At 41.6% G+C, this 22,526-nt stretch overlaps 2 protein-coding genes across 3 annotated transcripts in view; one reads left to right on the top strand and one right to left on the bottom strand.

Annotated features, from left to right (window-relative positions):
• The window catches only part of LOC105393462, a 124,194-nt gene that overhangs the window by 4,702 nt on the left and 96,966 nt on the right, over positions 1-22,526 (bottom strand). Inside the window, exons 12-23 of the mRNA XM_048631394.1 lie at positions 22,005-22,097; positions 21,511-21,629; positions 20,667-20,772; positions 19,941-20,047; positions 8,996-9,113; positions 7,212-7,412; positions 6,192-6,295; positions 5,455-5,542; positions 4,705-4,833; positions 3,250-3,396; positions 2,466-2,609; positions 1,766-1,882 (exon numbers count right to left, since the gene is read on the bottom strand). Coding sequence (XP_048487351.1) covers positions 1,766-1,882; positions 2,466-2,609; positions 3,250-3,396; positions 4,705-4,833; positions 5,455-5,542; positions 6,192-6,295; positions 7,212-7,412; positions 8,996-9,113; positions 19,941-20,047; positions 20,667-20,772; positions 21,511-21,629; positions 22,005-22,097 — 1,473 coding nt within the window. The remainder of the gene's footprint in view (positions 1-1,765; positions 1,883-2,465; positions 2,610-3,249; positions 3,397-4,704; positions 4,834-5,454; positions 5,543-6,191; positions 6,296-7,211; positions 7,413-8,995; positions 9,114-19,940; positions 20,048-20,666; positions 20,773-21,510; positions 21,630-22,004; positions 22,098-22,526) is intronic.
• On the top strand, positions 10,299-19,290 carry LOC105393461. 2 transcript variants are annotated; one of them, XM_048631393.1, is made up of 6 exons: positions 10,299-10,426; positions 10,893-10,931; positions 12,570-12,783; positions 13,097-13,236; positions 13,705-13,720; positions 19,133-19,290. In XM_048631393.1, exons 1-5 carry the CDS (start codon positions 10,392-10,394, stop codon positions 13,712-13,714), a joined length of 438 nt encoding a protein of 145 aa, XP_048487350.1. In that variant the 5' UTR covers positions 10,299-10,391; the 3' UTR covers positions 13,715-13,720; positions 19,133-19,290. The 2 variants fall into 2 exon arrangements, with proteins under 2 accessions (XP_048487350.1, XP_048487348.1); XM_048631391.1 differs by lacking the exon at positions 13,705-13,720.

Here is a 22,526-nt window from a genome sequence, read left to right as displayed (position 1 = left end):
ATTTATACATTTTATTACAATATAACAAAAGTCAGGTAAGTGAGTATGTTTTTAGATAACCAGAATAATTTCAAATATCGGGGCGCTACATCATCATCATCATCATCATCAGCCAATAATCATCCACTGCTGGATATAGGCCTCTCCCAAGGAGCGTCACAACACTCGGTCCTCGGCCTTCCTCATCCACCCACTACCCGCCACCCGCCTAAGGTCGTCAGTCCAGCGGGCAGGAGGGCGTCCCACGCTGCGTTTGCCCGATCGTGGTCTCCACTCGAGAACTCGTCTACCCCGACGGTTATCGGTTCTTCGGCAGATATGACCAGCCCACTGCCACTTCAGCTTGCATATTTTGACAGCTATGTCGGTAACCTTAGTCCTCTGACGGATAACCTCATTTCTGATACGATTCATCAGAGAAACCCCAAGCATAGCTCTCTCCATAGCACGCTGAGTGATTTTAAATCGGTGGACCAGTCCTACCGTCAGTGTCCACGTCTCTGCACCATACGTCATCACTGGCAGGACGCACTGGTTGAAGACTTTTGTCTTCAGGCTCTGAGGAATGGCCGAGGAGAATATGTGACGAAGTTTCCCGAATGCAGCCCAACCCAGTTGGATGCGCCTTGCAGCCTCCTTGTCGAAGTTGCTTCTGCCAAGGCGAATAGTCTGCCCGAGGAAGACATATTCTTGCACAACTTCGATTGTTGCCTCACCAACGGCGACCGGCTCCGGTTTGATGTGAGCATTGTACATGACTTTCGTCTTGTCCAAGTTCATTCCGAGGCCTACACGTCGGGAAGCAGCATTTAGGCCACTTAGCATCCAGCTGAGTTCTTGCAGAGATTCTGCCATAATAACGATGTCGTCCGCGAAGCGAAGATGTGACATGTAGGTACTCGCCATTTATACATATGCCATGTCCTTTCCAGTCCAACGTCTTAAAGACATCTTCCAATGCATTGGTGATCAGTTTCGGAGATATCACATCCCCCTGTCTCACACCACGTTGCAGTTGGATAGGTCTTGTCTTGTGGTCCTGTACTTGGACAGTCATAGTAGCGCACGGGGCGCTACATGTATATATTATTACTTATGTTTACGTTCTCGCAACAATTTTCTTTATAAAATTAGTTCATTAAAACTGCGCATTATGGCGAGGTTCATTATTTTTGTAGCCGAACTTAGTTATAAAAATACTGATAGCAAAGAGGATATTTTTTATAATATCGATATTACTTTGTTTGCACTCAGTACTAAAGACAAATGTCATTTAACCCAGGTGTGTAGTTATCTCGCCCGCCTTGTAAGTCTCAATGGTTCGTCAATGGCAAGAATGAATGAATCTGTCAATTAGCACACTCCGAACCCTGGGCAGTTGGCGTCTAACGCTAATCTCACTGACCAATCCTTTGAGGACAGAAAAAAGGCATAAATATATACCTACATATTATATTTAGTTACCTTTGCTCTTATTACTGACGGGATCGGCGGGTGATATGGAGGAGATGGTGCGGCGCGCGGCGCGCGGCGACAACTGCGGCGCTAGCGTCGCACTAGTCACATGTGTGTGTGTGTGTGTGTATGTTTGTTACCTCTTCACGTCAAAACGGCTGAACCGATTTCAACGAAATTTGGTATTATGGAGTTAGCTGACACCGTGGATTAACACATAGGCTACTTTTTATCAACGAATTCCTAAGGGAAAACTTTTTAAGCCGAAGCGTAGCTCCCGGGAACAGCTACTATTATTATATTTATTTACCTTTACTCTTATTACTGACGGGATCGGCTGGTGATATGGAGGAGATGGCGCGGCGCGCGGTGCGTGGAGACAACTGCGGCGCTAGCTTCGCGCTTAGACTCGCTATGAGGCTGCTTTCTGTTGATATGATAGATTGTAACGTTTTAATTGTTATTTTACAATAACTAAATAGACGATTATTGTTATTAAATTATGCACAAAATAAATTGTTACAATAGCAAACTTTATGCTAGTAGCATTTTCTATTACTACTCCTTGTAATGTAAGACTTTGTGTCTGTTCTATAGGTACATATAATAAATTGTCTGAAAATAAATATACGCAGAAAAGTGAAGTTTCTTATAAGCGTGTGACTGATCACTGACACTAATTCTTTCACCACTGTGATGTGATATGTGAATAACAGCTATTGTCTTGAACTATCGTGTCGGTAGTCTGGGATTGAATTGTAGATTAAGTCAGCATAAGAACAACAAGAAGTAAAGTGAGTTTGAGAGTAAAATAGAACTCAACTCACGTTGACACACTCAGAGCTGTGTGGGCGGAGCCTGTTAACTTGTACCTATGTTTGAAAAATTAGCCCTAATTCTATCCCACTAGAACTCACGTTCACTCTTCCTATCAGCGCTGTCTAGGCGGAGCCTGTTAACTTCTATCTATGTTTGAAAATGAATCCTAATTCTATCATAATAGAACTCACGTTGACTCCTCCTATCAGCGCTGTGTGGGCGGAGCCTGCGCGGCGACAGCGGGCTCTTGCAGGCCTCTGATTGGCCGACGCACTCCAGTTGCGCGGGCGACGCGTAGATGGCGTTGTACTGCTTCTCTTGTTGCAGTTTGAAGCCTGTGGGCAAAGAGTTAGAGGTTAAAATAATTTAATAAGGATCAGTCACATAGCGGAAAATCCAATTTTGACTATCTATACATTGCATTATGATATTCTGAGCACACTACATTTGAATGTTTGAAATCCGTCCAGACAAGCCACCTAGCGGTAAGTAGCTGTACTAGCTCCGCGCCATACAAATTGGCGTTTTCGATTTCACTTCTCGATAGGTATTAAAACTACCACTTGAGGTACCTACCGGTGTGTCCGTCGGGTCAGTTATCGACGTCGATAAACGTCGCCATATCCCGATTCGCTATAAATACAACGCTGTCATTGGCGGAACGCGCATTAAACACGTTTATCAACGTCGATAAACGTCGCCATTCGCTATAAATACGGCGCTTTTATCGACGTCGCTATATATCCCAATTTGCTATAAATACGTCGCATTAAACGCTTTTATCGGCACGGTTTGCACGAGTCCGTTATCGACGTCGCTATATCCCGATTCGCTATAAATACGGCGCTGTTATTAGAGGAACGCGCATTAAACGCGTTTAGCGGCCGCTTCCTATATACAGGGATTTGGCTTAGTATACCCTTTTTGCAACATTGTATTATAAATTTATAAATATTAGCTATGTTCACATCTCACCGGTGTGTCCATAATGTGAGTGGTCGCCGCCGCTCGTGAAGCTGCTCAAGGCGGGACTGTCGAGCGCGCGAACGTCTGAGCGGGAACCGAACGCTTGAGAGCGAACGTACATGGAGTTCTGTTCCACGTACTGCATTATTCTTTGGCCTGTGGAAGGGGGAAATTTACATATTAGGATTTTTTTGGAAAAGTATTGCTGTGATAGCTAATCAGGGACATCAGGGACATAAGATTCGAGGTACAACACCTTTAATCCAACGAAATAAAAAATAATTATCAATTTCTTTAGGTCAACTGAACAGCAGTAGATTATGGTAAGTTTATGCGTTTGCAGAACACAGGAGTAGTATTTATTCTATACACTGTCTATGAGACTTATACCACTTTACATGCTCATTCGACTGCATTGATCATAACTGTAGAACATTTTGATTATTACCAGTAAAGCAAAAAAATCGTGAGTAGACCTGCACATCTAAATTTATAGATCCTAAATGCATTGTACTCATTCAAACACGGCGATACGGCTCGCGACCTATCACCTACAAATGTACAGCGAAAATCGGGTGGCTCACTTACGGGTCACCTCTGATTACCCTGATTATGTATGTATATGTATGTATAGTATATAAGTACATACCAGTGTGTCCGTATATAGGGCTGAGCTGGTCCAGTTGCTTCACTGTATGTATATGTATGTATAGTATATAAGTACATACCAGTGTGTCCGTATATAGGGCTGAGCTGGTCCAGTTGCTTCACTGTATGTATATGTATGTATAGTATATAAGTACATACCAGTGTGTCCATATATAGGGCTGAGCTGGTCCAGTTGCTTCACTGTATGTATATGTATGTATAGTATATAAGTACATACCAGTGTGTCCGTATATAGGGCTGAGCTGGTCCAGTTGCTTCACTGTATGTATATGTATGTATAGTATATAAGTACATACCAGTGTGTCCGTATATAGGCTTGAGCTGGTTCAGTTGCTTCACTGTATTTATTTATTTATTTATTTATTTATTAATAAAGCATGGAAAACCAACAGCATGGAATTACAGAACTAGGAATAGTAAAAATTAATAGTAACAAACATGCCAGTTAAAGGTTTTCACATATAGAAACCTTATACTTTACTTAAAATTTACGATTAGCATCACAGTGAGCTAACAAATTTATTAATAATGTGGTCCTTAATTGAGTTATAACTACTATAAAATAGATCAACACCGGTATTGCTACATAGACGGTTGTATGTTTCGGCAGCTCTAATCACAAAAGTGTTATGTCTATAATTGCTATTTGAGCGAGGGATGGAAAGGAGGGGCCGAGAGCGGGTATGTATATGTATGTATAGTATATAAGTACATACCAGTGTGTCCGTATATAGGCTTGAGCTGGTTCAGTTGCTTCACTGTATGTATATGTATGTATAGTATATAAGTACATACCAGTGTGTCCGTATATAGGGTTGAGTCCCTGCGCCTCAGGCGGGTTTCGGCGCGCCACTCCGGGCGAAGCTGGTGTATGCTTCAACTGGTTTAGTTGTTTTACTGTCTCGGCCACTGAGGTTTGTGATGCTGTGGAGAAGAGATTATGGGTATTAATTACTATGGTCTTGGGTTTGGCTGAAGACTTAAGTTATGGCGCTTTTAGACAGACTAAAGCCACATGAGCTACATTACCTTCTCTTATTAGGCTATGTAAAGTTGTACTTAGTTCCTAGATATTATTATGTGTTATTTATTGTTTAAAATGATCTCAATTTATTTAAATTTTAATTCTCTTTGTTTTTAAATGTTTGTTGTATTTTATGTTTGATTTGTGTAATTTTAATTGGTTTTGTTGTGAATGCTAAATTCTATTTTGTATATAATTTTGGTAAGTACTTATATATTTTTGTACTACCTAGCAATAATCGCGTGTTGGCCGTAGCTGTTAAGCATTATTGTTATTATAATAAGGGGTGCTGTGGGGTTGCCGTGTCACTTTTGCACAAGCCTGAAGAGTTTGTAACTTGATGAGGTGATTATCGCAAGTTCGCGCTATTTTTGTCGTAGGAATCCGCAATGGGAAGTTGAGAGATGAATTACAATTTGATGACCACGATTCGCATTCGATTAGGACATGAGAATCTAAATATTTATTGACATTGAATATGCTGTTGTTGTACTTGTGATGATAATAAGTAAGTATCTCACCGGACAGCTCGTGGTCGGGCTGCAGCAGGAAGGCGGGCGGCGGCGGCAGGTTGTCAGCGTCTGACGGAGTCATCGGGCTGGGTATGCCCTGAAACACAAAGGTAGGAGTTTAGTTATTGAGTGTTTAGGTTTCTTAGAATAGTACTATCTAATTGAACTACTGACCTAATTGATCGTCAATGGGTGATCGAATTTTTGTAGAAGAAAATTAAACGTACTGATTGCCATATTTCAACGCACACGTCTTACAGAAAGTCTATAATAAAATTAAATCAAACCGATTATCTACAAAAAATCGTGTGCAGGCACCTTCATTTGGCCGTTTTTGGTAGCAAGCCTTAGACTTAGAGGTAGTGGCAGGATGTGGAAAGCCGACCACAGAGTATTTGTGGCACTACTTGTCTCACTTACGGATTAGGGGCCGTACCACGAAAAAATAGACAGTGTTTAACAGTTGTTTAGCGCTGTCAAACGCCTACAAAATTTGCCAAATTTAAATTTAAACACTTGTTAAATAATAAATGTTTAAACTTTTTTGTGGTAGCACAGTAAGTTTCTTTGCAGGAAACAGCCACCTATACCTATATTTTGACCGCCCTAACAAGCTAATCCCAAATAAATGTATCTCAAAACTGCCAACAGAAAATTTCATCAAATAGGTAGGGTTCTCACTAAATAATATACTAATGCTGAAAAATGTGTGTTATGCAAAAAATTTCCCAAATCAATGTAAGTACCTGTCCATAAGGTCGTTGAGGCCTCGATATGGAGGACGAGCGGCGCACCGGCGGCGGCGGCTTGCCGAGAGAGCTCGATGACCCGCGACGAGACCATTGCGAGGCTGGAAGAGAGACCTTATTATTATGGGGATAGGGTTGTAGTTGGGATGGTTAGTGGGGGGTTGGGTCTTGTAGGGATAGGGATAAGACCTTGATTTGTAGTTTTGGATGTGGATTACAATGTTTGTAAACTGAATCGGATTTTATTTTACTTAAATAATATTATGTGCATTACATTGACTATATTAGATGTTGAAGTAATTACTACATTGAGATAAGTCTCGATATTTTTGGTATTAAGCACACAAATTTATAGTACCACATACATTTTTACACAAAAAGAAAATAAAAATACAGGCGCTTGGACATCTTACCTTAATTTTATTGCTGCGTTTTAAGTGTGTTGAAATGAAGACTTTTATAACAATTATTTATCTTACCTTAAGTCAGTCTTGCAGCCTAGTACTTTGGCTCGATGCGCTCGGAATTTTTGACTGCTTTTGTTGATTTTTATTGGGTTTTCGCCACTTTTGCCGATACTGCTCTGTATTCTCATATTACCCTGGTAATTTTAGGAAAGTTTTCACCAAAAAAGATCCCCCTTAATTCTAATAAATCCCTTGTTATCTTACCTTCAGTCTGCATAGAAAGCGGCCTTCTTTTGGGCACGGCCGGTTTTTTCCCAACAGTAGCAAAGGCTGGCACTTCACACGCCTCGTCCAATGAGCGCACAGCTTCTTCTAAACTGCCCAATGAGATCGAGAAGCCATCCCCGCCACCTACTTACCTCTTACTGTCCTATGCAATCCTGGTACTTTTAGATCGACGCGCTTGAAATTTTTGACTGTATTTGTAGATTTTTATTGCTTTTTGGCACTTTTGTAATACTGCTCTGTATTTTCATGATATCCTAGTTATTTTAATAACCATTTCACCAAAATATCCCCCTTATTTCTAAGAAACCTATTGCTTGCTTACCTTCAGTCTGCATAGAAAGCGGCCTCCTTTTAGGCACGGCCGGTTTTTTCCCAACAGTGGCAAAGGCCGGCACTTCACACGCCTCGTCCAATGAGCGCACAGCTTCTTCTAGACTGCCCAATGAGATCGAGAAGCTCTCCCGTGCCGCGGCAATGGACGAACCGCCGCTGTTCCGCCGCAGAGTAACGATCTCCGATTCGACTGTTGCATTGCATGCGAAGCGGGTTAAAATAAAACACAACACGGAATTGCAACTAAGGTTTGTAAGGGTTGAGGTATTGATCTTAATGTGTACAGGTGACACATATAGGGTACACTGTAAGCCAAAAGGCAGTGACTAAGCAGTTGTTTAGTATAACGGGCTGAGACACTTACTGACATCTTACATTTGTAACACCATAAATATAAACGTATTTATGACTGCTTGAGATAAAATTAAGATTTTGAACGGAGATCTTTGTTGAAATATAATTAAATTATTCTGTGTATTACAGTTCTGTACAAACTAAGATCAATATCAGGATTAACACAGCAAAAAATAAATTTAGAATGCAAAAAAAGCTTTGCATAATAGATAGAAAAGTCAAATAATGTAGAGAATAGTTGTATACTCGTACTTACATACACTGATTACATTTTTTTCCATCGGTATTCAAATATTCTCCACAAAAGTAAAACATAAGTTAAAAAGACATGCATGTAATTATTTCAGGGAAATATTAAATTTGTTTGAGACAGATATATATGAGAGAGATACTTAATTTTAATTCTAACAAAATAACCTAGTCAAATTCAATAAAAATTGGTAATATATCAGAAAGTTGAAATCTAACTGAAAAATCAAAAATCAGTTCTATCAATCTGTTTCTACGAAAACGAATTGACTAGCAAATCATTCTATGATCCACCAGTTATATTTTAAAATGTATGTTGTTAGCATCCGTCTCAAATTCAATGAAATTGATTGAAACTTGGGGTCGAATTGCTAAAACAATATTCAGATTTTCTCACGCTCTCTTGGAATTTTTTAGAATCTGAACTTTAGTAATCATATAAGAAGGTACATACTATCAAGGGTAAAATTATAACAACAGTATTAAAATCACACACACAGTCATCAAAATATACAATTTTACAATAAAAACATTTCAACAACAACAACTACATCTTCACATGAAGTCACACTGTATATCTACTAACACAGAGTCTACATTCCTACTTACAAAAAATCTACAGGTAGGTTTAATCGTTTGGAGAAAGTCTTGCATTTGCAGTAGTAAACTCTCAATAAGTCAAAATCAGAACTTATAGTTCCTGTAAATATACAAAGGATTGCAAAAGTTGTATAGTTAGCTGAAATGGGGTGACTCAGGGGGTCATTTGAAGCAACACTTTTACTACGACTGTTGTATATTTTTGAAAAAAATACCGCACCTCTTAGTAAAAAAGTCACGTGACCATCAAAGTGTTTAGGCTGTTTTTAACAGCATGCGGATTTCCCGCGTTTCGCCTGCATATTCGTAATTCGTATTCTGTCATACGTATGACCGCATGCGTGATGAATCCCGCACGGTGTTAAAAACTATCTTATGGAGTAGCAAAATTTTTATATCAAGTATTTTCAATAGTCGTACAACAATTTTGTTCAGAATAACAGTCTTTTTCACCTTACTTCGGCATACTTTCCAACTTTTGCATATACAAATGTAATCGTCTCTCCAACCGACCTCTATATATATACTCTAAGCTCTACTCCTACTACTTCTCCCACACAGTCCACCTACCCTCATTCTGCTGGATCTGATGCTGTAGAGCCTGGTCTTCAGCCGCGAAGGCGCCCTGGCTTCCGTAGCCGCTTGAAGACTCGAGCGAGGACTCGCTGGCACTGCTCTCTGAACACACCTGGAACGGGAGAGGGGGGCATGTTAAAGAAAAGAAAAAAAACACGCTCTCACGCCTTGTACTAATGTACTCGCTTGCGGGGTAGGCAGAGATGCATTGCTGCACCCACTTTTCGCCAGAGTGTTATGTTAGTCCCAATGTAATAGGGGGCGGGCCTATTGCCATTTTACGGGCACATCCAAGACCCGACAACAAACAAGAAACAGACTTTAGGTACCTACTACAAATGCAAGAATCTCTCCACCGACCACTATTGCCATTTTACGGGCACATCCAAGACCCGACAACAAATATCTGTGTTTAAACAAATATCTGCCCCAGCCGGGAATCGAACCCGGGACCATCGGCTCAGTAGTCAGGGTCACTAACCACTACGCCATTCGGTCGATGTTAAAGAGAGGAAGAAAATTAGGACGTACTTCAGTCAGTCTCCTTAGTAAGTGAAATAATTAATAAAAAAAATCATACCTATTAAATTATAAATGCAAAATTTTGTAAGTATGTAACACGAGAAAACGGCAAGCATTTTTTATAAACCCATCGTCAAGTGTCGAATTAGTGTTTTGTTTTGGCGAACTATAGCTTATAATTTCGTTTAGTTATAGATACACTACGTACATAACATAAGTTACAGTTTGAATTTGATACACACAATAAATAGTATATGTAGAGAAAGCCATGTGGATGCCATTAGTTTTGATACCAGCAAACATACTATGAATCAGATTATCGACGAAGTTTATGTTTCCGATTGCATTCAATATCATTCATTGTGATTGTGAGTAACTTTTACGCGTTTGATTTTGAAACGTATTCTTTAAAATTTTGAATATGATGTAGGAATATTTATGTATGTAGGTATGAGTAGAAAACTTCTTGATACTTCGGTTCATTATAAATTAAAAAGTTCAAAGGTGGTCTTTAACATTAAGAAGAGGCCATTGGGAAATTAGCATGATTTCAGTTTCCCATTTAGTTTTCACTGCTCGCACGGTGAAAACTGACACTAGGATCCCTTCTTACAGTTTCAAAGATACCAACTACCAATCCATCATCAGAGCCACTAAACTGAAATTTACATTAGTCAATATATTCTATTCATCGTTAATATGATCCAAAATAAGCCAAAATCCTCGTCAAGTATCAAGCCCACACCATCCAACTACACAAAGTGTGCAACACATAAATACTCAACTCGTCTCGGTAGCAAGTCGATTCGACTCACTGTTAGCATTGCATCGTTGCACCATTCAGTATTCAGTAGTCTGTGTGTTCAGCATGTTCGAAGCACGGTGGATTTTTGTGCAAATCTTGTGAGTACCATGTTTATACTGTTTAGATATTGTCAAAGGAGTGTGATGTGTATGAAAGGAGCCTCCCCCAGTGACGTATCAGCTGTATCTTTGTATAGTTCCGGCGCACCCTGGGCACTGGGCAGTCACCGACTGACAGATAATGAATCACTCATTCTTTTACAGTGGTGACAAAACCTGGTCCAGGCTGTAGTTTTTGTCACAGTCATGCTAAGAAGAAAGAGATTGTGCATGTGATTCAGTCAGTGTAGTCAGTAAAGTCGATTAATGCATTAGTGTTTTTATTGCGTTATAGGTATATTTTAACTTTGCGGGAATGCCATAACCTGTGTACGACCGTAGCTGGTAATAAAATTTCCAATACAAAAACTACAAGTGCATTAAATTACTCAGAGTACAGTAGTAATGTAATGTTTACTAGCACAGCTCAAGAAATAATTAAATTAACCGTATCGAGTTATTCCAGATTATCTTCAGCCTACCGGCCTGCGTATCAACTGCAACTGTGAGTACATATAGAACTAGTTCGACCATAATAATTGCATTGCTTTAATCGTTACTACCTCATGCTTTATTATTCCTATATCCATATACAGGGTTTTGAAAAAAGGGTATTTTAAGCCGAAACCAGCATGTGCAGCATGTAGGGTTTCTGATTTCTCGACCTATTTTCGTTCTCGAGCTTCGAGAATTCTCGAGCCCAAATTCTCGAATCTTCTCGAGTCTCGAGCCTTTCTAAGAAGACCTTTAGAAAAAACCGTAAAATAAATAAAAAAACACAAAATCTCCTTTTTTTACTTTTTCAACTTAATCACAAAGAAAATACTCTACTAATAGTCATACTCGTAATTAGCTGACTAGCTAGCTAAAGTAATCACCCTATTGGAAGTCGCTCTCATTTGTGAAAATGGCCGCCAATTTCAAATCAGTTTTGATATTGGTGCACTAACTAAACAAATTCAGAATACAAGTTCAGAAGCCGTGGATTGATACTCCCCAAGAACGCGGAATAATTGTGTTTATTCAGTTTTCGGGTCGCCTTTTTTTCGTATTTATCTGTAATTTTTCCCTGCAATATCGCCCGATTTAACCGTTCCAGACAGTTTTTCTGGGGTTTTTTGAAGTCCCATATTTATGTGAATAAGCTCATGTCTATGGAAGGCCTTATGGACAACATTCGACACGAGTGCGAGAATCTCTTGCCCGAAATTTTCGCTGAAGTGATGAGAAATGCCATAAAATGGCTGGCAATCGATTGTGACGGCGCGGCGCCCATTTGGCCGATATTATCTTCTCGACTTTACCAATAAAATTGTAAAGGTTCAAATAAACATAATCAAAAAACAGAATCAACGTTTTTAATTTAGAAAAAAATGAGAGCCAGGCAACATCGGGCTTATTCTTTTGGTCCACCTGAACTAAGAAACAGTACGTAACTATTACTACGTTATCTTTTAATCATTCATTGGTATTATCAGTACAACACTAGCTTAAATGGGGATGAAACGTCATAATAAATCATAATACACGCTCATGGTATGCGTTTGTGTTGTTAAGCGGCGCAGGAAAATTCGAATTGAATATTCTTAATTTTTATCTCAAGGCTCGAGAAATTCTCGAGTCTTCAGATTTTTTTCTCGTCTCGAACCAAGCCGAATTTCTCGAATCTTCTCGAGCTCGAGAATTCTCGAGCAGAAACCCTAGCAGCATGTTATATCTAAGCCCGAATCTGAAATCAGAATTTCCAAATTCACGAAAAAAAAACATTCTCATAGTAAAAAGTCACGTGACCAACTAAGTTTCTATGGAAAATGAATTTTTTGCTTACGAATTTTGAAATTCTGATTTCAGTTTCGGGCTTAGATATAACATGCTGCACATGCTGTATACTGTAATTATGTATTTCATGTCGAGAAATATGCAGAATAAAATTTTGCAGTGACGAATTTCTAATAAGGGACCGATTCATCCCAACGCTTGCAAAAAACATTGGTCTATGGAAAAGCAAACATTTATTCCGCGAATATTTAAAATCCATAGAAGTTTTTTTAGGATTTCCTCTGTCCTTGACTATTGTACTTACCCTTGCCCTTTTTAAACATCCAATATAGTGTATAATATAATTCCCTGCACCTTCTTACAGTCCCGAATCAAACCTAAAGGACAGCGGCCCTCTACAAATCATCAAAGACCGTCAAACTCAGGACATGGACCCCCTACACGGGACAAGTATGGTGACCATGAGTGTCATCAAGAACAAACTCCGGGACACAGGCGTGTTCGACTATAAGGATGAGAGTTTGTCGCCTGTGCAGAAGAAGGAAATGTCAAAGATGTTTGATGCGCTTGAGATTATGGTAAGTCGAGTAATGTCTGGTGTTTTATGCTGAAGGATCGATAACCAACCTTAGAAATATAATCGTTGGTGTAAAAGGACTGTTGTGGCGCTCTTAAGAAAATACGTCTCCGGAAGTGGGGTTTAGTTGCTGATATTGACTAAATTCTAACAAAATTTCCACTTATGTAACGGCCGCCATTACTTATTATTTCTTTATTACGTGATATCAAAACACATCATAGGTATAAATCCCTGTTTTTCGGTTGGGGGTAAGCTTACAGCGTATACAAATGAATGTCAAAATTATTTATCCTGTACTTTCAATCCCGCAGCTAACAGCCCGAAACCGTCAGCCATCCAACGTTCAGAACATGTTCTCAAACCTGCGATTGGTGGAGCGAGTAGTCAAGAAACAGTTGAAGGAGGGGCAGATATCCGAAGCTCTGGCGAGCAAGTTCAAATGGGATAATCTGTAAGTTTTATTGTATAAATACTGACTGTATTACCTTAGATGGGCCATGTTTCTTTGAGGCGTAAAAAAGTTTTTTTGATGATATAGGTCATATTTTGTATTTAGGAATAAGGGTAAGATAAGTTAATATATTTTTTAAAGCGTTTTCTTACATATCCCTATATCAAACTTTTCAAAAACACTTAATTTGGAAATTATAATAATGAAAGTAAATGTATTTTGTTTTGGGTTTCGGTGTGTTTTAGTGTTAAATACCTATGTATCCTTATCTTATGTCCTACAGTGGGCTACTGTGTGAATTATAGTCATGATCATCGCCACAATGGTTAGTCTGACTTCAAACTCGATAACAATAGTACAATAATTGTTATGTAACATATTGTTATGTATAGTCTTCGTTTCAAACATACCTTTGTGTTGCATGCATACGTATGAAAATCAATAACGTTGTCATTGTTTTGTCAACAGACCTGAATAACGTAAGGTATTGTACACAAAAGTTAATACATCTTCATTCTCTTTGAAAAAAAAATATTCAGTGTTACTTTATACATTTTTTTTATTTATTGTTTTAGGTTAATTAGAGTTAATAATTGTAATTATTCTCATTCATTCGTCTCCAGCAGTGACACTTACGGGTTGACGATTATGATGATTCGTTAATTCATTTAAGGGCCCGTACAGGGTGACGTGCCGCGCCAATTTTGGGTTTTCAATGCTCTTCACACAGCACACGCAGTGACACGCACACATGTAAGTTTGCACAGTGGGTCGATAAACTTTTACTCGCCAACTTTATTGACAATTATGTTCAAGTACATTTTGGGTGATTTTAGGGTAAGTACCTAAGTATAATTCTTACTTACACTGGTAGGCACCAGGAAAGAGTAGAAATTAATAGGGGTGCCACTTTACTCTATACTCGGAACCCGATTAGCTTTCTCAAACAAATGTGGTATTTACTTGTAGAAAGGTAACTAAAAGTATTAAAGTGTAGATAATAAGTTTCGGGCATCCTCCAGCCAACTGAACCCCGACGACAAAGCAAAGTAAATACATAGTGTCGCAAAAGGGCTATACTAAGCCAAAAGGGGATGACTCAAGGGGTCATTCTGAACAACTTTTGTTCTACGAAATTTGCAAATTCGCGAAAAAAAATATTCGTTTTCCATGGTAAAAAGTCACATGTCCAACAAAGTTTCTATGAAAAAGGTTTTTTTTTGTTAATTTCCAAAACTCGTAGAGCAAAAGTTCAGAATGACCTCCTGTCTTACTCCTTTTTACCCGACTGCCGAAGGAGGAGGGTAATGTTTTTTGATTGTATGTATGTATATATGTATGTTTGTCTGTTTCTTTGTTCCCTCCTGTAGCCTAAACGGCTTGATAGATTTTGATGTATGAGGTATTGTTAGAAGCGTATTGATGGCGCGATGGCTATAGGCTATGTGACGTTCCATTAAAATGTACATAGCGCCCTCTTGAGGACATAACGTGATGATCGAAAAAATAATAATTCAACTTTGCCGTGTAAGGTATCAAATGAAAGGACTTGATTTTCACATTACAAAAATATGCATATTGAAGGTATTTAAATAACAACACCAAAATTATTGAAATAAAAAATGATCATGAACTACCTACCGACGTAAAATTTCATAAAATAAAAACAACTAAAAAGTTACAAATAAAAAAATACAATTATAAAAAACTAAAAACCTGACTGTACGCTAAAAACATGAAAACGAGTCCCAATGTTAATGGAAAGTATCGCAGGCGGGGACCAACTTGACCGCCACTCAAGGCCGTTTTCTAAGTAACATTCAGCTAAATGGTGAACCCTCTGCTGGTATAATTTGTTTATATACCGCTTTTTCAATACCTGTAAGTACATTTTTTGGCAGCATAATATTTTTACTTAATTTTAGGGTTTCGAACGTCAAAAGAAAAAAAAGCAACCGTTATAGGATCTCTTTGTTGTCCGTCTGTCTGACTGACTGTCTGTCACCGCCCTTTTTCTCAGAAACGGGTAAAGATATCAAGCTTATATTTCGCATAGATGGGGAGTACCCCAAAAAAAATATTATGGTACTCCCTGTCCCACACAAGTAAATTGGGGCTTATATTTTTTCCAGTTATTTTGATGTGTATCCTTTTTTTTTCTTTGTTGTTTTGTATAAGTATGTGTTTCTTTTCTTTAAATCTGTATTTTTTTTTGTTGTTGCTGTCTATGTGTCGAAAAAATGTATCTTTATCTTCAAATCACGCCATCTATCGTTTGTTTTTTTTGTGGCTACTGTCTATAGAAGAAATTCCGTCATTGACAATTTTACGTTACGAATTTATTTTTATTTATTTTATTTTTATTTTTACATTTTCGTGGAGAATCAACAGCATTTTTTTAATAAATAATTATTACTTATGAACACATAACAACTTGATGCCATTAACAGAATGAACTTAGTAAACCCAGTAAACCTAACACATCAGAGGAAAAACAAAATCTCTTTCTCTCTCTCTGAAAAACATACTATGAGAAAGTCCTATCGTGGGAGTAGGGAATAACACAATCTCAGGGTATACACAATGAAACTTATATTGTCAAGGTTCTACAGACACGTAATAATGCAAGTGAGGTAATGTTATTGTAACTAAACTAATGTCCGTTGAAGGCGCGAGCGAGCGTGTAGCCGGGAAACGGGTTGGCGCCGACTGACTGCGCGGGCTTCGCTGGCCGGTGGCGCGAGCGCGGGGTGCGCGCGGGTGAAGGGGAGGACGCGGGACGCGGTCTGCGCAGTAAAGCTGCGCAGTAAAACGGCGCGGCGGCGAGGGACGCTAACCGCTTTCGGCGCGCGATTTGTTTTCGCGGGAAAACGGTTAGCAGTCTTGTTACATCCTCCCCCTCTAGTCCGAACTAAGCGCCCTCGCGTTCGGAGTAGCACGGTGACAGCCCTGGTCCTCCCCCTAAACTGTTCGTCGTCCTCGTGAACGCTGATGGTCGGACGGTGGGGTGGTCTGCGCAGGAGTTCTGCGCGCGCGGGGGTACTGCGCGCCGCGCGCTGCGTGCTGGTAGAAGGCACCGGGCGGGCCAGCCGAGCCTGACGAGGCGGGCGGCCGGGCTCCGTGTGCAGGTAGAAGGCACCGGGCGGGCCAGCCGAGCCTGACGAGGCGGGCGGCCGGGCGCCGTGTGCTCCCAGAAGGCACCGGGCGGGCCAGCTCTGCCTGACGAGGCGGGCGGCCGGGCTCCGTGTGCTCCCAGAAGGCACCGGGCGGGCCAGCTCTGCCTGACGAGGCGGGCGGCCGGGCTCCGTGTGCTCCCAGAAGGCACCGGGTGGGCCAGCTCTGCCTGACGAGGCGGGCGGCCGGGCTCCGTGTGCTCCCAGAAGGCACCGGGCGGGCCAGCTCTGCCTGACGAGGCGGGCGGCCGGGCTCCGTGTGCTCCCAGAAGGCACCGGGCGGGCCAGCTCTGCCTGACGAGGCGGGCGGCCGGGCTCCGTGTGCTCCCAGAAGGCACCGGGCGGGCCAGCTCTGCCTGACGAGGCAGGCGGCCGGGCTCCGTGTGCTCCCAGAAGGCACCGGGCGGGCCAGCTCTGCCTGACGAGGCGGGCGGCCGGGCTCCGTGTGCTCCCAGAAGGCACCGGGCGGGCCAGCTCTGCCTGACGAGGCGGGCGGCCGGGCTCCGTGTGCTGGTAGAAGGCACCGGGCGGGCCAGCTCTGCCTGACGAGGCGGGCGGCCGGGCTCCGTGTGCTCCCAGAAGGCACCGGGCGGGCCAGCTCTGCCTGACGAGGCGGGCGGCCGGGCTCCGTGTGCTGGTAGGGGAGGCGGCGGGAGCGCGCGCCGCGGGCACGCTGGGCGCGCCGGGGCGGGTCATCACCGTCCTCTCCATGAAGACAGAGAGCTGCGCCGCCGTTACGCAGGCGAACGCGTCGAGTATAGCGGCGGAAGCGGCGGAATATGCGCGCCGCGGGGGCTGCACGCCGCTTACTCGTAGGGCGCGTCGTGCGTGGCGGGCGCGTCGTGCGTGGCAGGGGAGGCGGCGGGAGCGCGCGCCGCGGGCACACTGGGCGCGCCGGGGCGGGTCATCACCGTCCTCTCGCCGGTGCAGCTGCGGTCGTCATCGTCGTCAAGGCCGGTAGTCGTAGGACGCGTAGGGCGGGCCAGCCAAGTCAGCCGAGGCAGGGCGGCCGCGCGCAGCATCCTCGTAGGACGCGTAGGGCGGGCCAGCCGAGACAGCCGAGGCAGGGCGGCCGCGCGCAGCGTGCTCAGCGGGCGCGTACCGCAGGGGACCAGAGTGCCGCGTTCTGCTCGTGCGCGTGGGGCGCGCCGGGCGCGGCGGGGAGGTCGCTCGCTGCGGTAGGGACAACCGCCACGTGCTCGGCGGGCGCGCCGCCGCCTGGGGGCATTACCGTGGTCTCGGCGGCGGTGCCGCTGCTGTCGTCTTCGTCGAGGTCACGACGCTTCGCTCTTCCTTTTCCGCTGGCATATTGTATCTTGCAGTCACAGTTCGCACTCACAATTACAGTTTCGTGTCTCCACTAGTTGGGCGCCACTATGAGAACACTATACACAACTAGTAGGTAAATTAGGTAAGCGTGGTAGTCTTGCGTTAAAAACAAATTTCCGAAGCGGCGCAAGAGCGGACGTGATCCAGCCGGGAATACGGTTTGGCGCCGACTGACTGCGCGGGCTTCGCTGGCCGGTGGCGCGAGCGCGGGGTGCGCGCGGGTGAAGGGGAGGACGCGGGACGCGGTCTGCGCAGTAAAGCTGCGCAGTAAAACGGCGCGGCGGCGAGGGACGCTAACCGCTTTCGGCGCGCGATTTGTTTTCGCGGGAAAACGGTTAGCAGTCTTGTTACAATACTTAATAGCCCAAACTCGATGCTTTTAGCTATAACATCTTTGAAATAAAATTGAGCCACCACCGTGTTACTGCCCTCATCAGATCCTCACGAGACCATACCTCAACCAGCACCAAGAGACTGTATTTTTGATCCCTAACCTAATGTTCGTGCGTATTGTCATCACTTAGATCCATTCGCTATATTCCTGCTCCTCATCAGACCTTTACGAGACTGTAATATCACGAGAATATTGCACACTATCTAATTTAATTTAATGTATTGAATATACTGGAAGAATTATGCTTCCTCAATTACAAATCAAATTATGTTGGTGTCATAAAAGTTGAAAAAGTGCATTGACAACCAATGTGCAGTGATTTTGTATCTGTACACGATAAGATCGCGAGCTGTCAGTGCTGCCTAAACCGACGTGACCCTTCTTTGGAGGCCAGCGGCCAACTGAGTCAAACGTCACTTGTGTTTATGATTTTATAACACAGAAAGCCGCCATAGATATTTGTATGAAGATTTGAGGGAAAAAAATTGCTCAAGTTTGGGATTAATTTACACAAAATAAGTGTGTGTTTATTAAAAAACAAGGTATTTAGCGCCTAGTCCAAGCCTTTAACTTTATAATATGATAAAAATCATATGAAAATTCTTAATAATTACGACACAGTTGTTACAATACGGGAGTGTGATTGACTGGTTTTTCTTGATATTCTGAAATTAATTTACAGTTATCCATAATCATTTACTTAAATTCGAATGATTCAGCACCTAGCTAGACTCTTCAACTACCTGTGTGATTTTTTTCAAGGCTGTAGAGCATCATTTACTACATAATTCTATGACAATGCCAACCCTTGATTCCCTATTGCAGACCCTTAATTGATTATGACACTGTAAAAAAATACCACTGCTATAGGAGAAAACCAATAATACAAAGTACCTATGTACCTAGGAGCAGTTCAATTATTTTTTCTTTAGACATACGATACGAGTGTTATTTACTTACCGGTAAGCAAGTATAACATGAACATTATTATGTTTTACAGATATTTCGCGCCGAGACGGCCAAAACCTTACAGATGGGACGCCGAAACGAAAATGCGAGTTTTTAATTTGAACTGAAGGTGTATGTAAAAAAATAATACGTGATTAGGCTGGCCAGACTGATAAATTTATATAGTTATACAATAAAGTTGAGGAATTATTACTAAAATTTTTTTTAACCCTTAACACTCAAAAAATTTAAATGATTCGAAATTCACGACCTACATGGGCTATAAATTTGATTTAACAGTCTAGACTAGACTAGCTAGAGTAATCTAGACAGTACAAACAGTAGACACAGAGGCAGGTAGCCTTTTTAAAGTCGATTTGGAAATCACCTTTCATTTAATGTTTGTGTCATTCAGTAACTGACTCAGTCAATGGTCTGTTGCAGACCGCCGCCTGTGTTTGTGAATGAGTGATTGATTGAACGAGTGCTAGGTATCAGTTAGTGAGTGAATGAATGAAATAGTACGAGTAATTGAGATACCCTCTCCTGTCGCGGGTGTTGGTTGGGTGTTGGTTCGGTGTTGGTAGCGTTGTCATTGTCAGTGAATGAATTTATTTAATTAATCTACTTTCTCCTGCAACGACGCCGCCAGAGTCGCTAGTTCAGACATGTTCACTACACTATGTATGTGTGACAGTGAGTGAGTGAGTCATTGAACGAATAAGTGTGATAGTGAGTTCTGTGGCGTTGTCGGTGAATGAATGACTTAGGTAATGAGCGATTGAATGAACGGGTCTCGGGTGTTCGTGAGCGTTGTCATTGCCAGTCATTGAATGAATGAAATTAAATCATTAATTTACCTTCTCCTGCGGCGGGTGATCAGCATTAGCGTTGTGGTGTTGCTGCGCACGCGACGCCGCCAGGGTCGCCAGTTCAGACATGTTCACATATAGAGCTTGCGGCATTTCTGTGGAGCGAATGTTTTGTTAGTGATTGATACTTGGAGAGTGCAGATTGGTCAGTAAGCAAGCAGAAGAGCGCTCAATGACATGTATCTGCTTAAAATATGTTTTAAATTTCATAATAACGGAAGTACGCGATCAAACGTTTTTAAGTACCAAAGTATAGTAGCACCAGTGTTTTGTCATATTGTTGAAAAGATATCCAGTCAGATTAGTTTTCAATGCCCATTAAAACATTACTAGAGTCCTTTAACGTTTACTTTGCAAGAAGTCAAATATAGTAGCTTAATTTTTTAACATGTACCTACATAGCAGTTTCAGAAATAACCAATAATAATTATAGCCCTAATAAACTTTTCTGCCATTGGCACTAGTTTCGGTAGCAACATTATATTTCTCTAAAGGCGGGATCAGACGGTTAATTCGAGTGAATATTCACTCGAGTGAACGGTCCATTTTTGTTTGCACTTTTGTTTCATTTTGAGTTCACACGTATCATTTCGAGTGAAAGATGCCGAATGAAAGACAAAAGTTCACAAAAAAATTTACCGTCTGATTCCGTCTTAACTCTATCTAGGTATATATTTTCATTCGTCATGTATAGGTAATACTAAATTAACGTACCTTTAGTAAGATGCGGTGGCAGCGAGGAAGGCTTCACCATCTTGCCGTCAGGCGCCGCGGGGCCGGTTTTGTTCGGGATCTGCGGCCGTTCGAGCGATGAGCACCTCTGTTCCAAGAATGATAGGACAGAAAGTGTGTATTTACAGTTTTCAGCATAGAATATGGGTAGGTGAGAAGATAGGTAGATAAGATAACATCATTTATTTCTCTTCCACAGTGTTTATTGAGAGAAGAGGAAGAAAATAGATGTGCAAGGAGATTTGATGTGTTTTATAGCATTTTTTTTTTCATTCATCTTTATTTCAATTAGTGCCACCGCAACCCGGATAGAATTAGAAAGGCGCATAAGAATAACAAATATTATACTAAAATCGTGCCATATAAGAATTCATTAATAACTAGGAATTTAATTGTCATAGAAGTATTATATCGATTGTACTGAGAGAGGTATGCGTTATACAACTCTGTTGCATAGATAGAATGGAGTTTCATTCACTCTCTACATTTATTGACGTAGGCAGTAAAACTTGCACTTTACATATTTGCTCATGGTTGGCGCGGTCCCAAAGTATTTTTATATCGGTCTTACGTTTTTATATAGTTTTAAGTAAACACGCCCTCAATCAAAAAATGCTTTACCCCTCACATCCCGAGAAATCTAAGACAATTCAAAATGTATTGTGTCTGGTTTACGAATGTGAGCGGTTACTTTTTGACTTTCATTCACTCCCCCATAATCCGAAGACAGAATGAATGAGTGAACGGTTACTACGATTTTCTTTCCCATCATTCATTCACTCCAGAATCCCAAGACAGAATGAATGAGTGAATGAATGAAACTCACGGTAGGCAGCGGCGGGCGAGCGTATATCCCGTTGTCTCTGGCCGAAGTGTTGGCCATCTCTTGTTCTGAGGCGAACGTGTGCACGCTCAGAGCTGGCCGGGGGTGGCCGCGTTCGTAGGCTGGAAATTAATACAATCATTATTATAAGAATAAATAGACAGATATATGAAACGTTTATGTGTATACACAATGGAATGCATGATAATATGCTTACGACTGCGATAACCGAAATCATAGTCAGAAGTAACTACTTATTTTCGCTGTAATTATGTGCCCACGAGTTCTAGTCATAGTCAAAACTTCCGACATTGATGATCGAATAATATATTGTCAGCTTTCAGGCCTGCCCAAAGCTTAACAACTAATAGCCGCATTTAACTACCAATATATTACTGAGTGGTTAACAAATTTGCCCCTACTAGGAATCGAACCCGGAGCACTCAGACTTTCTAATCACACTAGCTTCGACAATATGTAAGTATACACCACATTACCTGCAGAGATGGTGTGCGGTCTTCCGGCCATGATAGCCGTGGCGGCGCGTTCGAACTGCGCCGTGTCCTTCAAGTCAGGCCATGTGGCTGACGCTGTTGATATGAAAATTTTTTTTTTTTATAAAATGTATTTTGGACAGCTAGACCTTTTGTTTAAAAGCGGTAAGGGCAAAAAATTATGTAAGTATCATTTTCTGTTTTTGTTGTTGTCAGTGTTTCAAATAAATGTTTTTTTAACTGCTAGGTAAAATTGGAATTAGCATGACGAACCACCTTACATATAGTTTTAAATTTTTTTTACGCTATAGTTTTTTTTTTAACAAGCGAGTGCTGCGTATCTTTCACACACATTTCCGATAGTGACAGAGTGAGATGGGTCATCGTTAGGACCTATAGCAGCGCAGTAAAACAATTTCAGTACCTACTCGTTTGTTAAAAACTATAGACCATAGCTGGCCTTTCATTGATGAATGAACTAATACTTTTTTTGTTGGCCTTTCATGGGGCCATAATGAAAAACCT

This window comes from Plutella xylostella, chromosome 28 (assembly GCF_932276165.1).
Source record: "Plutella xylostella chromosome 28, ilPluXylo3.1, whole genome shotgun sequence".
Lineage (NCBI taxonomy): Eukaryota > Metazoa > Arthropoda > Insecta > Lepidoptera > Plutellidae > Plutella > Plutella xylostella.
The sequence above is the reverse complement of the archived record's forward strand: the minus strand, read 5'-3'. Positions and strand labels throughout refer to the sequence as shown.